The 16,826-nt window shown below is 44.2% G+C and overlaps 1 protein-coding gene across 2 annotated transcripts in view; it reads right to left on the minus strand.

The window, feature by feature from the left end:
• Positions 1 to 16,826, minus strand: part of LOC147121444 (1-phosphatidylinositol 4,5-bisphosphate phosphodiesterase beta-4-like) — a 911,912-nt gene that overhangs the window by 78,825 nt on the left and 816,261 nt on the right. For both annotated transcript variants that reach the window (XM_085981700.1, XM_085981698.1), the window contains exon 36: positions 12,136 to 12,311. In XM_085981700.1, coding sequence (XP_085837826.1) covers positions 12,136 to 12,311 — 176 coding nt within the window. The remainder of the gene's footprint in view (positions 1 to 12,135; positions 12,312 to 16,826) is intronic.

The raw sequence follows: 16,826 nt of genomic DNA on the forward strand, positions 1-16,826 counted from the left end.
TATTATATTTTTCATTTCTAGATGTTCTTCTATTTTCTCCTTTAGTGGGGATTCCATTATTTTTCCTACCACAGATGTTAAACTGACTGGCTTATAGTTCCCTGGACATGTTCTATCTCCTTTCTTAAATGTAATTATTACATTAGCTATCTGCCAGTCCTCTGGCACTACACCTTTTTCTAATGATGTACTAAATATGTGTAGTAATGTCTCTGCTATCTCTTCCTAGATTCTTTTAAAATGCACGGATGTAATCTGTCCGGACCAGGGGTTTTATCCTCTTTGAGTTTTATTAGTTTATTTAGTGTATCTCCTCATTTCATTTTAAATGCAGAAGCTTCTGGATTGTTGTAAAAATCCAGCTGGTTCACTAATGTCCTTCAGATATGGGAATCTGCCATCCTTACCTGGTCTGGCCTACATGTGACCCAAGTCCCACACTATAGGGCCAATATAGGGAGTGGACGGCCATCCCATGCGAGCATGTAAGTCGGAGGCTGGGCAGATTTTAACTTTTGGGTCTCATTTGAATCCCGTCTGTCAGCTGCTCAGTAAATTTGTGCGGAAAGGGGCAGCTGGCTGACAGGGGAGGATGAAAATTGGGCAATCCAGAGACTGCCTGCTGGTATCACCAGAAGGCTGCCAGTAGCTAGGTAGGTCCGGGAAGGGGCGACTGTTCCAGGATCTCACGGCTGTTGGGGGAAGGAGCCCGTAGCAAACACACGCTCAGGAGGACGTTTGAATTCCATCAGGATCCCATGCGCGACAAAACCAGCGGCACTAAAATCGCAAATCACCGGGAAATGGAGCTGCTCCATTTTAACTGTTTCCCTGCTCCTTTCCTGCCGCTGAGAGAGTGTTAAAAAGGCCCTGCATGTGGTTAACTCTTAATGTCCTCAGAACAACTGGGGATGTGCAATAAATGCTGCTTTGCCAGTCTTGCCCATATCTTAAGAACAAGTAAAAGAAACAGAATTATTATTCAGTTTCTAGACATAGCACCATGATCAAAAATAGTAAGGCTGAAGAATGTAATAAATTAACCACAATGACCAATGTATATATAAATGGCAACAAATAGAATGGAGTGCTTTCAAAGTTGTAAACGAATTGATATTCCAAGAACACATGCATAAAACACTCACGCTTCACACTCTAATTGGGAAAGCAATTTCAATGCTTTTGATTAGATTATGGCCTTCCAAATCCTTCTTATTATCCATTATTCTATATGAAGTACTATTTTAACAATATTATTTCAAAGCTGTTGAGACCAAGATAACTATTTTTAACGCACTGTTTCACTTTAATAGCCTTGCAACTGAATAAGTTTATATTATAACTGCGAGTTCAAGCAAGCCCCTCACCCTGACATCTCTATCCCCTTCAGCCCCATCATCACCCTTTCTTCCCTTCTCCACCAGCCTAATCCCAAACACCCACCTCTTTCTGAGCACAGACTGATCCCAAACCCCTGCGCCTCTATTGCCCCTCCCCCAACCAGCTTCTATCCCAAACCCCTGTTTCAACCTTAGGCTGATTATATGTGCATCAGGCTTTGCCTCCCTATTCCAGGCCTGGACAATCTCCATTCTCATTTCCATGATGAGCTCATTCTTCATTGGCTTCCTTACACTAAGAAAGCTATAAGCACTTATTAAAAAAACCCAATTCCAGTGGTAATACCATGGGTTCAAGTCCCACTGCAGGAACACGAGCACATAATCCAGTCCAACACTTCAGTGCAGTGCTAAAGGAGTGCTGCACCCTCGGAGGTGGCGCCTTTTGAATGAGACATTAACTGAGGCCAGGTCTGCCTGTTAAAGTGGGAGTAAAAGATGTCATGGCACATGAAGAAGAGGAGGGGTGTTCTGCTGGTGTCCTGGCCAACATTTATCTCTCTACCCTCACCACCAAAATCGATTAACTGGTCATTCATCTCATCACTATTGTAGAACTTTCCTACTTGCAAATTGGCTGCCGTATTTGGGTACACAAGAGTGACTACACTTAAGTAATTCATTGGGGGCTGGGAAATGGGGGAGGGGATGGAAGAACAAAAGGGAAGTGAAGAGACATTAAGAGGTATTCAAAACGAGACAAGATAGTAATAGGAAAAGTAAAGAGACAAAAGATGGCTCTAGATGAAGTGTGAAATGCGCTGGCAGAATGAGAGACAGCTGCCATGTGGGAGAGAAAAAAAAGGGAAAAGGCACAAACCAGAGGTGTCCCTTTACTTGTCCTATTACTATCTTGTCTCATCTTGAATACCTCAATGTCTCTTCACTTCCCTTTTGTTCTTCCATCCCCTCCCCGACTTCCCAGCCCCCAAACTGGCCTTTTAACCTTTTCATTTCCTGCCTTTTTTTCTCAGTTCTGTAGAAGGGTTTTGACCCAAAACGTTAACTCTATTTCTCTCTCCACGGATGTTGCCTGGCCTGCTGAGTTTTTCCAGCATTTTCTGTTGTTATTTTGGATTTCCAGCATCTGCAGTATTTTGCTATTGTATAAGTATTTGAACTTTGTTTAATAATTTCTGGGAAAATAAATCTTATGCTTTATATTTGAGTATAAAGGGAATTGGAAAACCAACAGACCAGCATTGGGTAATCATTAAATATGAGATGGAAAACACAATAAACCTATTTCAAAAAGGCTAAAAGAGGGTGCATCAAAGAGCAGAATTCAGCAGATAGAGAGAGATTTCAACTGAAACTTAAAAGTGAGGCATGTGATAAAATTACGGATTGATTATTTGCACCGCTTTTTTGACTCTCTCTGTGCATGTGTGCCTGTTTGCTGCTGCTCATGTGTACTCAATCTGGTCGCGCATGTGCAGTACTTAACAGTACAGTGGCTGTGGCCTGCACCGACACGCTTTCCTCAGCTGGCTGTGGAGGTAAGGCGATCGGATTGGTGGCCGGGGGGAAGGGGGTCGAAGAGAGGGGTGAGGAGAGTGGATCAAAGGGGAGAGAGAGGAGAGGGGATGAGAAAAGAGAGGGGATTGAATGGGGGGCGCGGAGAGTGAATCGAAGGGGGGGGGGAAGAGAGGAGAGGGGATCGAAGAGGGGGAGGAGAGTGGATCGAAGGGGGGAGAGGAGAGTGGATCTAAGGGGGGAGGAGAGGGGATCGAAGAGGCGGAGAAACATAAAAACATAGAAGATAGGAGCAGGAGTAGGCCATTCGGCCCCTTGAGCCCGCTCCACCATTTAATGAGATCATGGCTGATCATCCAAATTCAGTACCCTGTCCCTGCTTTCTCCCCATATCCCTTGATCTGTTTAGCCTCAAGAAATATATCCAACTCCTTCTTGAATATATTTAATGAATTGACCTCAACTGCCCTGTGTGGCAGAGAATTCCACAGGTTCATCACTCTCTGGGTGAAGAAATTCCTCCTCATCTCAGTCCTAAAGGGCTTACCCCTTATCCTTAGACTGTGAGCCCTGGTTCTGGACTCCCCTGCCATTGGGAACATCCTTCCTGCATCTAGTCTGTCTAGTCCTGTTAGAATTTTATAAGTTTCAATGAGATCCCTCTCATTCTTCTAAACTCCAGCGAATATAAGCCCAATCGACCCAATCTCGCCTCATACGTCATTCCTGCCATCCCAGGTATCAGTCTGGTGAATCTTTGCTGCACTCCCTCCATGGCAAGAACATCCTTCCTCAGATAAGGCGACCAAAACTGAACACAATACTCAAGGTGTGGTCTCACCAAGTCCCTGTACAACTGCAGCAAGACATCCTTGCTCCTGTACTCAAATCCTCTCGCTATGAAGACCAACATACCATTTGCCTTCTTAACCGCTTGCTGCACCTGCATGCTTACCTTCAGTGACTGGTGCACAAGGACAGCTAGGTCTCGTTGCACTTCCCCTTTTCCCAATCTATTGCCATTCAGATAATAATCTCTCTTCCTGTTTTTGCCACCGAAGTAGATAACCTCGCATTTATCCACATTATACTGCATTTGCCATGCATCTGCCCAATCACCCAACCTGTCCAAATCATACTGGAGTTTCTCGGCATCCTCCTCACAGCATACACGCCCACCCAGCTTTGTGTCATCTGCAAACTTGGAGATATTTCATCTAGTTCCCTCGTCTAGATCATTTATATATATTGTGAACAGCTGGGGTCCTAGCACTGATCCCTGCCATACCCCACTAGTCACTGCCTGCCACTCGGAAAAAGACACGTGTATTACAACTCTTTGCTTTCTGTCTGCCAACCAGTTCTCTATCCAAGACAGTACCTTACCCCCAATCCCATGTGATTTAACTTTACACGCTAATCTCTTATGCGGGACCCTATCGAAAGCCTTCTGAAAGTCCAAATGCACCACATCCACTAGTTCTCCCTTATCTATTCTACCAGTTACGTCCTCAAAAAATTCCAGTAGATTCGTCAAGCATGATTTACCTTTTGTAAATCCATGCTGACTTTGTCCGATCCTGTCACTGTTTTCCAAGTGCTCTGCTATTACATTTTTATAATGGACTCTAGCATTTTCCGCACTACCGATGTCAGACATACCGGTCTATAATTCCCCGTTTTCTCTCTACCACCTTTTTTAAATAGTGGGGTTACATTAGCTACCCTCCAATCCATGGGAACTGTTCCAGAGTCTATAGAATTTTGGAAGATGACCAGCAATGCATCTACTAGTTCTAGGGCCACTTCCTTAAGTACCCTAGGATGTAGATTATCAGGCCCTGGGGATTTATCGGCCTTCAATCCCGTCAATTTCCCTAACACCATTTCCCTACAAATACTGATTTCATTTAATTCCTTCCTCTCATTAGACCCTATGTTCCCCGATATCACTGGGAGGTTATTTGTGTGCTCCTTTGTGAAGACAGAACCAAAGTATGTATTTAATTGGTCTGCCATCTCTTTGTTCCCCATTATAAATTCCCGGGATTCTGACTGCAAGGGACCTGCACTTGACTTCACCAATCTTTTTCTCTTCACATATCTATAGCTTTTACAGTCAGTTTTTATGTTCCCTGCAAGCTTCTTCTCATAATCTATTTTCCCCCTCTTAATTAATCCCTTTGTCCTCCTTTGCTGAATCCTAAACTGCTCCCAATCCTCAGGTTTGCTGCTTTTTCTGGCCAAATTATATGTTCTCTCCTTGGATCTTATGCTATCCCTAATTTCCCATGTTAGCCACGGTTGAGTCATCTTTTTTGTTTTATTTTTATGCCAAACAGGGATGAACAAATTCTGTAGTTCATCCATGCAATCTTTAAATGTTTGCCATTGCCTATCCACCGTCAACCCTTTAAGTAACGTTCCCCAATCCATCCTAGCCAACTCATGCCTCATACCATCGTAGTTTCCTTTATTTAAATTCAGGACCCTAGTCTCTGAGTCAACTACTTCACTCTCCATTTTAATGAAGAATTCTATCATATTATGATCGCTCCTCCCCAAGGGGCCTCGCACAACAAGATTGCTAATTAATCCTTTCTCATTACATAATACCCAGCCTAAGATAGCCTGATCTCTAGTTGGAGATGATAGTGGGTGAGAGAGGAGAGGGGATGGAAGGGGAAGGGGAAAGTGGGTGAGAGAGCTGAGGAGATTGAAGGGGGAAGAGGAGAGTGGATGAGAGAGGAGAGGGGATCGAAGGGGGACAGGAGAGGAGCTTGGAGGGGTGAGAGGAGGTCAGGAACTCAGCAGGGTGGGGTGGGGTGGGGGAGAAGAGCACTTAGAGAACAGAGGGGATAGGGGAACAAACGTGATCCAGGTCTAAAGTGGGGGCGGGAATGAGAGCGAGATCGTAATCCAGATGGGAAGATGGATCACATTCTCCCTCCTCTGTTAGATGTAGATCACATTCTTCCAACCCCACCCCCACCCCCTTTACACCTGCACCGGTGTTGGTGTGGGGTGGTGCCAACCTGGTGCATCATGTGGCAGCCAGGGTATACTGCATTAAGAGAAGTAAATCTGGCCATGGTGAGGCCATCCCTGGCCTCTTGGGCAGCAATGTCCTCGAGTGCTGATGCCCTGTGTCCTGTGCAGCATCAGTTGATTGTGGAGAAGGTTGGTGTTGTTGTTGGTGCTGCTGGTGGGCCTGGTGCTGCTGGTGTTAGGGCTGAACGTGGTGGGATTCTGAGGACCAAGGTGAGATAGTTTCAAGTGCACCGAAGTTGATGGAATAGATGGCAGGTGAAGTAGAGATGACAGAAGTGATCTGTCAATGTTGGGAGAGGTAATGAGGTCAGACTGGATGGAGGCTTGTGTAAAGACTTACAGCATTCTGAATCTGTAGTGGAAATGCAGTTTAGAGAAGCTAGCGGCTAAGGGAAGATATCTGATTCAGTTGGGAGCTTTGACTTGACATCTGAAGCTCTCAACTCATCAGATGAAACAATGGCAAGTTACCTCCCACCTCAGTTTCACTGATGCCATCTAGGTACAGTGGGAAGCCGGTGGGGGACCTGTCAAAATCAAAAAGCTGGGAAAAAAGCATTGTTAAGTGGCTGTAAACAAGCCATTAATGATTTCAATTGCCTCCCCCGCCGCTGAGTGTCGAGTCTGCTCAGTGCTGACAGACCCGACATTTGGGAAAGGTGTGTGGCAGTGGGTTGACAGTGGGGTCCCGACCAGCTGTCCAAAAAAAAACATTTTCCCACCCGACCCACCACCAATCGCACCCGCTGACCCCCTGGAAAATTCTGCCCTATGATTCTGTACATTGAGATAAAATTAGTGAGATTTAGAAATGCACATGTTAATCAAGAACAGATTTGTTCATGAAAAGTCATTTTTTTTTGGAGGAGGTAACTGGATAGCTGAAAGAAATTGAGTACATGTAGTGTGTATGGATTTTCAGAAGGCATTTAATAAAGTGTCTCAGAAGAGGTTACTTAGGGAAGAATTTTCCAGGGGGTCAGCGGGCGCGATTGGTGGCGGGAAAATGTTTTTTTTAAACAGTGGCTCGTGATCCCGCTGTCAACCCGCCACCACGCGCCTTTCCCAAATGTCGGGTCTGTCAGCGCTAAGCAGACCCGACCCACAGCGGCGGGGGAGGCAATTCAGGTCATTATGACCTTGTTAACAGAGCATTAAGAGTAAAGAAGTCTTACTACAATTATACAGGGCATTGGTGAGGCCACATCTGGAGTACTGTGTACAGTTCTGGTCTCCTTAGCCAAGGAAAGACATACTTGCCTTAGAGGGAGTGCAGCGAAGGTTCACTAGACTGGTTCCTGGGATGAGGGGATTGCCCAATGAGGAGAGATTGAGTAGAGTAGGCCTATATTCTCTGGGGTTTAGAAGAATGAGAGGTGATCTAATTGAAACATAAAAAATTCTTAAGAGGCTTGACAGGGTTAATGCTGGGAAAATGTTTCCCCTGGCTGGGGAATCTAGAACATGGGGTCACAGTCACAGAATAAGGGGTAGGCCATTTAGGACTGAGATGAGGAGAAATATCTTCACTCAAAGGGTTGTGAATCTTTGAAATTCTCTACCCCAGAGAGCTGTGGATGCTCAGTCGTTGAGTATATTCAAGCAAGAGGTCGATAAATTTTGGGGAACAAAGAGAATTAAGGGATATGGGGATAGTGCGGGAAGGTGGAGTTGAGGTAGAAGATCTTGCTGAATGGCAGAGCAGGTTTGAAGGGCCGAATGGCCTACTCCAGCTCCTATTTCTTATGTTCTTATGACAACAGCAGGAGGTTGTTCCTAGTGGCGGGGGGCGGGGTGGAAATCCAGTTTAACTGATAGCCCCACTAGCCAATTCCTGGACACAGAGAGCTGGTACAGTACAAAGGACAGAGAAACACATTCTGGTTAATTTTAACCCAATCTCCCAGCGGGAAACTGAGGGAACCGGATCGTCCGTCTATTTTATACCCCGCCCATTTTTACTTTCCATTGATTTCATCTCAACGTGTCAGTTCTTCTGGCAGCATTTTCTTTTAAGAGGTTTAACGAAACATTTCAATTCTACATTGGCTTGACCATGGTCGTTTCAACTTTTTTCCCCAACTCAGGATTTATGCTTATCTCTGTTAAATTTTAATTCATTTAATGAATACAAAGAATATTTTAACTTTAAATTTTGAAAAAAAGGCAAATAAATGAAACAGAGAGCTCAGAAATCGGGGTCAAAACATAGAAACATAGAAGGTAGGAGCAGGAGTCGGCCATTCGGCCCCTCGAGCCTGCTCCGCCATTCAATGAGATCATGGCTGATCATCCAAATTCAGTACCCTGTTCCTGCCTTCTCCCCATATCCCTTGATCCCTTTAGCCTTAAGAAATATATCCAACTCCTTCTTGAATATATTTAATGAATTGGCCTCTACTGCCTTCTTTGGCAGAGAATTCCACAGGTTCACCACTCTCTGGGTGAAGAAATTCCTCCTCATCTCTGTCCTAAATGGCTTACCCCTTATCCTTAGACTGTGACCCCTGGTTCTGGACTCCCCGACCATCGGGAACATCCTTCCAGCATCTAGACTGTCTAGTCCTGTTAGAATTTTATAAGTTTCGATGAGATCCCCTCTCATTCTTCTAAACTCCAGCGAGTAGAAGCCCAATCGACCCAATCTCTCCTCATGCGTCATTCCTGCCATCCCAGGTGTCAGTCTGGTGAATCTTCGCTGCACTCCTTCCATGGCAAAAACATCCTTCCTCAGATAAGGCGACCAAAACTGCACACAATACTCAAGATGTGGCCTCACCAAGGCCCGGTACAACTGCAGCAAGACATCCTTGTTCCTGTACTCAAACCCTCTCGCTACGAAGGCCAACATACCATTTGCCTTCTTAACCACCTGCTGCACCTGCATGCTTACTTTCAGCAACTGGTGCACAAGGACGCCCAGGTCTCGGCACTTCCCCTTCTCCCAATCTATTGCCATTTAGATAATAATCTGCCTTCCTGTTTTTGATACCAAAGTGGATAACCTCGCATTTATCCACGTTATATTGCATCTGCCATGCTTCTGCCCAATCACCCAACCTGTCCAAATCATACTGGAGTTTCTCGGCATCCTCCTCACAGCGCACACGCCCACCCAGCTTTGTGTCATCTGCAAACTTGGAGATATTACATCTAGTTCCCTCGTCCAGATCATTAATATATATTGTGAATAGCTGGGGTCCAAGGACCGATCCCTGCAGTACCCCACTATTCACTACCTGCCACTCGGAAAAAGAGCTGTTTATTCCAACTCTTTGCTTTCTGTCTGCCAACCAGTTCTCTATCCAAGTCAATACCTTGCCCCCAATCCCATGTGCCTTAATTTTACACGCTAAACTTTTATGCGGGACCTTATCGAAAGCCTTTTGAAAATCCAAATACACCACATCCACTGGTTCTCCCTTATCTATTTTACCAGTTACATCCTCAAAAAATTGTCAAAACTATTTCTGTCTACACTGCACCCTTTTACCTCCATGCAACTTGGACTACACGGGATAGATTTTCATCAAAGAAGATAAATGTGATGGGATCAGTTCATCTCATATCTGGATAGTAATTGTTTTGCTATTATGCATCATTAATAGATGAGCATTTGCTGCTTCGGGGGAATTAATCTGGCTTCTGTGTGTATTGTAGCCATTGTTGTACTTAATGTGACCAGAGAATAGACAGAGTCTGGAGTGTGCTACAAGGCAGTAGCACTTCAGTAGGACTGAGATAATGTCAAACTGTAGGGATAAATCTCAGGTGGTTTATTAACATTACCACAACTCTGATATAAGTTACTGCTCTGGAATGCAATTCAGAATGTGCTGTTCTTTATTATATACAGGGGTACAGAAGAATTGCAGTTTCCTACCTTTTACAGGTGCTGGTATGTGTGCGCACCAGGATTTAAAAAAATCTGGAGCCTCCCATTTGTACATCACAAAAACATGTAGTAAGCAACATTACATCACATCGCTAGACAGGTTGCAATACTGGGATTTAATTTATTAATTGATGTGGAGATATATAACAATTTCTATATATATTATACGTGTTGGATTTGACTAATTGGTGGGATTGCCACCAGATGTGTAGAAGGCCAGGACTTCTGTTTATCCGTTTGGTCTGGCACTGATCTCAGGGAATTTCCCGGGGTCAGCCTCATTCGTTTTTTGGGGGCTTGTGGGGGCGGGGGGGCAGGGGTTAGGGCCCTAAATGCTCCAACTGGTCTATCCACCTACAACAGGGAGCCCACCGGAGGGGAGTCGTCGAAATTGCAGCATGCCTTGGGCACTTGCAGCAGTGCTGAAGAAGCTGGCAGTCTCCTGCACTATAAGAAGAAGGTGTCCCATCAGAAAAACATCAAATTTCACAGATGCTGTGGCTGGGGGGATGGCGGGGGGGTGAACGAATGGGAGATTTAATGATGAGTGGAGTAGACAAAGGCTAACTGGTAGATGTGGTGTATTTGGATTTTCAGAAGGCCTCGATAAGGTCCCACACAAGAGGTTGGTGAACAAAATTAGGGCACATGGAATTGGGGGTAATATATTAGCATGGATTAAAAATTGGTTAACAGACAGAAAACAAAGAGTAGGAATAAATGGGTCTTTTTCAGGATGGCAGGCTGTGACTAGTGGGGTACCACAAGGATCGGTGCTTGGGCCCCAGCTATTCACAATCTATATCAATGATTTGGATGAGGAGACTAAATGTAACATTTCCAAATTTGCTGATGATACAAAACGAGGTGGCAGTGTCAGTTGTGAAGAGGATGTGAAGAGGCTTCAAGGGGATCTTGACAGGCTCAGTGAGTGGGCAAGAACATGGCAGATGGAATATAATGTGGATAAATGTGAAGTTATCCACTTTGGTAGAAAAAACAGAAAGGCAGAGTATTTCATAAATGGTGATAGATTGGGGAATGCAGATGCTCAAAGGGACCTGGGTGTCCTTGTACATGAATCGCTGAAAGTGAATGTGCAGCTGTAGCAAGCCATTAGGAAGGCAAATGGTATGCTGGCCTTCATTACAAGAGGATTTGAGTACAGGAGTAAAGAAGTCTTACTCCAATTATATAGGAATAACAACAGAAAATGCTGGAAAAACTCAGCAGGCCAGGCAACATCCGTGAAGAGAAAATAGAGTCAACGTTTCGGGTCAAAACCTGTTGTCAAGACAAAGGGTTTTGACCTGAAACGTTGACTCTATTTTCTCTCCACGGATGTTGCCTGGCCTGCTGAGTTTTTCCAGCATTTTCTGTTGTTATTTCGGATTTCCAGCATCTGCAGTATTTTGCTATCCAATTATATAGGGCCTTGGTGAGACCACACCTGGAGTACTGTGTACAATTTTGGTCTCCTTACCTAAGGAAGGATATACTTGCCATAGAGGGAGTGCAACAAAGAGATTGATTCCTGGGATGGCGGGACTGTCGTGTGAGAAGAGATTGAGTAAAGTAGGCCTGTATTCTCTTGAATTCAGAAGAATGAGAGGGGATCTCATTGAAGCATACAAAATTATTACAGGGTTTGATAGGGTGGATGCTGGGAGAATGTTTCCCTTGGCTGGGGAGTCTAGAACCAGGAGTCACAGCCTCAGGTTAAAGGGTAGGCCATTCAGGACTGAGATGAGAAGAAATTTCTTCACACAGAGGGTCGTGAATCTTTGGAATTCTCTACCCCAGATTGCTGTGGAGGCTCAGTCATTGGGTATGTTCAAAACAGAAAGTCGATAAGATTTCTGACTAGTAAAGGCCTCAAGGGATATGGCGATAGGGCCGGTGAATGGAGTTGAGGCAGAAGATCAGCCATGATCTCATTGAATGGCGGAGCAGGCTCGAAGGGCCGAATGGCCTACTCCTGCTCCTATTTCTTATGTTCTTATGTTCTAAAAAGCCATTCCACCACCTGCATCAACACCTATTTTACACAGGTACAGTAAGCATCCAGTATTGCCATGACAATGGCGGACAATGTGATGGATGACATCGCTCGTAATTACATACTTACTAAAGTACCTCTGCCCATATCTGGTGAGGCTTGTCTGGCAGCTGCTGCTGCTACTACTTTTGGCTAAAAATCTCAGACAGAGCAGAAACTAGAGGGAGCTGGCGTAACCTGTGGGCAATTTCCCAGTCTGCTCACCGCAGTATTGGAGTAAGGCCATGGAAAATCCAGGTAACCTTGGTACATACCTATCGTGAATAAGTTTGAGGTGCTGACTTTGTTGCTCATGCATACTGATGAGCAGTTTCTTTAACAAATCACACTGTTGGCTCAAATGAAGATCCCTTTGCTCCTGTTCTTCTGCACAATGTACATTTATCATTTCCGACCATTCCTTGGTCTGCTGAGTAACAATCTCTTTTACCTGTTGAAAGAAAGGAATGTCAGAGATCATACACCATTGGAATGCAAATACAGATGGAAATGGATTTACAAGAAGGTTGTAGCGTCAGTCAGCACAGAAACGTGAATTCAAACCACACAGTTGTCTGGATTTTGGAGAAGTTTATGCCAGACTTGCTATTGGCAGATTTTAAAAAGACTCGAATGGATAGTTTGCTATTTTGTACTCCTTTTCAATTAGCAAAGCTCCTGGTACAGATTGACGTGGGTGTGGGTAACACACTTCTGGTGGGAGTGAAAAATTGCATGTAAGCAAAATTTAGAGGAATGGACACAACTAAAGTATAATGTTACAATAGGATGAGAAAAATTCTGAAAACCTCTGGAGAGCCATTTTCCACGGCGCTTACGTAGAATGGATTACATTGTGCAATTATTATTATTTTGTGGGTAAACAGTAAGCATATTTTTTTTAACTTGTATTGCAGAATGAACAAGATAAAAATAGCAATAGTTTGTGCATGTGTTTCGAAAATCATTCCATATCTCCCTTTAACAGCAGTTATAAACATGGATATAAAAATACGCTTCTCACCAGGATGGAGATAGACTTTGCGGTTTTGTGATTTCCCAATCCTCTTTTGAATCAGTCAGCTATTTATGTTAATAGCTAAAAAATTTATTAACGCCTCTGGATGTTTCAGTGCACATTTTTTCAGATAACTATCAGCAGGATTGTCAACGTTGAAGAATTCCACTCTTGAAATGTGGAGCCTTAGATCAGTCAATGCATCCTCTTCACTGCAGTTCTGAACATTAGTGCTCTGATTTCTATGAATCACACTGCATGCTAAATTACCAGTCTCAATTGTTCCCTGCAGTGATGCCATGTGAAGTCTGGAAATTGCGGCTGGTGATATTAAAATCTTAGTATGGAATTCCTTTGTCTGGTAATTTAACATAGGTGTTAACCATTTACGTGAGCTGTTGCCTAAAGTAGCGGACAAAAAAATGTCATACGAATGCATTAAGCTACTGGCCTGGATTTTCTGGGGCCTATGATGGCGTACGCGGGAGTAAGTGCCCCTCCAGTTCCGGGTTTCTGCATATGATGCGCATGCACGAAATCCCGGAACTTGCGATCTGTCAAGTTTCAGCTTAACCGATTGTCCGAATCCCTGGGAAATGGACAGTCGCTGACGCAAGACTGGGCAATTTGCCCAACTACTGCCCAGCGAATGCCCACAAGACTCTTACGCCTGGTAGAAGCAGGCATAGGGCCTTCTTTAACCAGCATAAGGGTTTAAATAAATATTAAAATAAAATTTTAAAAATCATTTAAACATTCAAAAACCTTTAAAATTAGTTTAGGTTATTTTTGGCCCCTTTAAAAATGTATACATTTATTTTTCAAAAAATTACATTTTTGTTTTAAATGTTTAATTACATTGTATTTTAATTAATGTTAACCATGTGGTAATTTATTTTTATTTAGGTTGTGTGAAAATGCATTTATGTGATTCCTATTATGCTTATGGGGATTCCGTACATAAATGGAATCCTCATAAGCATAATGGGATCCTCATTTTTGATTGGTTGGGCTGGCCCACGTGATCGCAGGGATGCTTGCGAACCGCATGCACCCCCTGGGATACGTGGGCCTTTACGCAGGTGACATCTGCAGGCCCAGGACCGCAAAAGTCCGAAGATACGGAGGCACCAGGTAGGAAACTATGATGGTATGAGGCGCGAGTTGGCTAGGATGGATTGGGGAACGTTACTTAAAGGGTTGATGGTGGATAGGCAATGGCAAACATTTAAAGATCGCATGGATGAACGACAGAATTTGTTCATCCCTGTTTGGCATAAAAATAAAACAAAAAAGGTGACTCAACCGTGGCTAACAAGGGAAATTAGGGATAGCATAAGAACAAAGGAGAGGACATACAAATTGGCCAGAAAAAGCAACAAACCTGAGGATTGGGAGCAGTTTAGGATTCAACAAAGGAGGACAAAGGGAGTAATTAAGAGGGGGAAAATAGAGTATGAGAGTAAGCTTGCAGGGAACATAAAAATTGACTGTAAAAGCTTCTTTAGATATGTGAAGAGAAAAAGACTGGTGAAGTCAAGCGTAGGTCCCTTGCAGTCAGAATCAGGGGCATTTATAATGGGGAACAAAGAAAAGGCCGACCAATTAAATACATACTTTGGTTCTGTCTTCACAATGGAGGACACAAATAACCTCCCAGAGATGTCGGGGAACATAGGGTCTAATGAGAGGGAGGAACTGAATGAAATCAGTATTTGTAGGGAAATGGTGTTAGGGAAATTGACGGGATTGAAGGCCGATAAATCCCCAGGGCTTGATAATCTACATCCGAGGGTACTGAAGGAAGTGGCCCTAGAAATAGTAGATGCATTGCTGGACATCTTCCAAAATTCTATAGACTCTGGAACAGTTCCCATGGATTGGAGGGTAGCTAATGTAACCCCACTATTCAAAAAAGGTGGTAGAGAGAAAACAGGGAATTATAGACCGGTAAGCCTGACATCGGTAGTGGGGAAAATGCTAGAGTCCATTATAAAAGATGTAATAGCAGAGCACTTGGATCGGACAAAGTCAACATGGATTTACAAAAGGTAAATTGTGCTTGACTAATCTACAGGAATTTTTTGAGGATGTAACTGGTAGAATAGATGAGGAAGAACCAGTGGATGTGGTGTATTTGGACTTTCAGAAGGCTTTCAATAAGGTCCCGCATAAGAGATTAGCGTGTAAAGTTAAAGCAAATGGGATTGGGGGTAAGGTACTGACTTGGATAGAGAACTGGTTGGCAGACAGGAAGCAAAGAGTTGTAATAAATGTGTCTTTTTCCGAGTGGCAGGCAGCGACTAGTGGGGTACCACAGGGATCAGTGCTAGGACCCCAGCTATTCACAATATATATTAATGATCTAGATGAGGGAACTAGATGTAATATCTCCAGGTTTGCAGACGACACAAAGCTGGGTGGCGTGTGTGCTGTGAGGAGGATGCCGAGAAACTGCAGTATGATTTGAACAGGTTGGGTGATTATACTGCATCTGCCATGCATCTGCCCAATGTGGATAAATGCGAGGTTATCCACTTTGGTGTCAAAAACAGGAAGGCAGATTATTATCTGAATGGCAATAGATTGGGAGAAGGGGAAGTGCAACGAGACCTGGGTGTCCTTGTGCACCAGTCGCTGAAGGTAAGCATGCAGGTGCAGCAATTGGTTAAGGAGGCAAATGGTATGTTGGCCTTCATAGCTAGAGGATTAGAGTACAGGAGCAAGGATGTCTTGCTGCAGTTGTACAGGGCCTTGGTGAGACCACACCTTGAGTATTGTGTGCAGTTTTGGTCGCCTTATCTGAGGAAGGATGTTCTTGCCATGGAGGGAGCGCAGTGAAGATTCACCAGACTGATACCTGCGATGGCAGGAATGACGTATGAGGAGAGATTGGGTCGATTGGGCTTGTACTCGCTGGAGTTTAGAAGAATGAGAGGGGATCTCATTGAAACTTATAAAATTCTAACAGGACTAGACAGACTAGATGCAGGAAGGATGTGCAATCGCATTGAGTTTAAGCAGACTTTGCTAAGTGGCAGAAAAAGTCTTTTAAGTGCATTTACTGAATTTTAGTGAGTAAATAAGTGAATTATTTGAAGTAAGTTTAATTTTTTTTTAGAGTAAATTAAGCTGTTGGGGAGTTGAAGCCGGAAGTAGAATCCGGGTATAAAAAGGGGCGGGCTTAGTGCGGTAGCGCTGAGTGCGGTCGCATTGAGTGTAAGTAGAGTTTGGTAAGTGGGAGAGTTCGGGCAAGTGGGAGGTGAGGGGGTGCTTGTTGCTCTGTTTTGCTTCCCTCTCTCAGGCTAATCCAACACTGCGGACGTGGAGCAGTGAGACAATTCAACCGGATAGGCCCCCCAGACAGCTTCCACGAGGGAGGTTGGTGATCAACTGGTTGGTAGGTTCTCTTCCTTCTCTTCTATACCTTTAAGTTGGTAAGTCCTATTAAATAGTGGTGTAATATTATCATCTATATCGGGGCAGAGGGTCTTCATAATTAATAATAAGAAATTTAATTAATTACACAGATATGGGTGAACAGGTGATGTGTCACTGTTGCGAAATGTGGGAGCTGGTGGACCCCATTGAGGCTCACGGTGATTACATTTGCGATAAGTGTTTGCTGCTAGAGGAACTCAAGCTCCATGTTAAAGAGCTTGAGACCGAGCTTCAGACACTGCGACACATCAGGGAGGGGGAGAAGTTCCTGGACTCTATGTTTCAGGAGGTGGTCACACCTATGAAATTAATTACTGCAGATGTAGTCCGTGGTCAGAGACAGGACGGTGTGACTATGAGTGAGGAAGGGACAGGGATCCAGGATGTAGTGTTGAAGGAGCCGCAGCCCTTGCTCTTGTCAAGCAGGATTGAGGTTCTTACTCCCTGTGAGGGCAGGAGCGGGGACTGCAGGGAGGATGAGCAACCTGGCCACAGCACCGTTGTTCA

Source organism: Somniosus microcephalus, chromosome 3 (assembly GCF_052327205.1).
Source record: "Somniosus microcephalus isolate GS21.2 chromosome 3, FLI_Smic_1.0, whole genome shotgun sequence".
NCBI classification, from domain to species: Eukaryota; Metazoa; Chordata; class Chondrichthyes; order Squaliformes; family Somniosidae; genus Somniosus; species Somniosus microcephalus.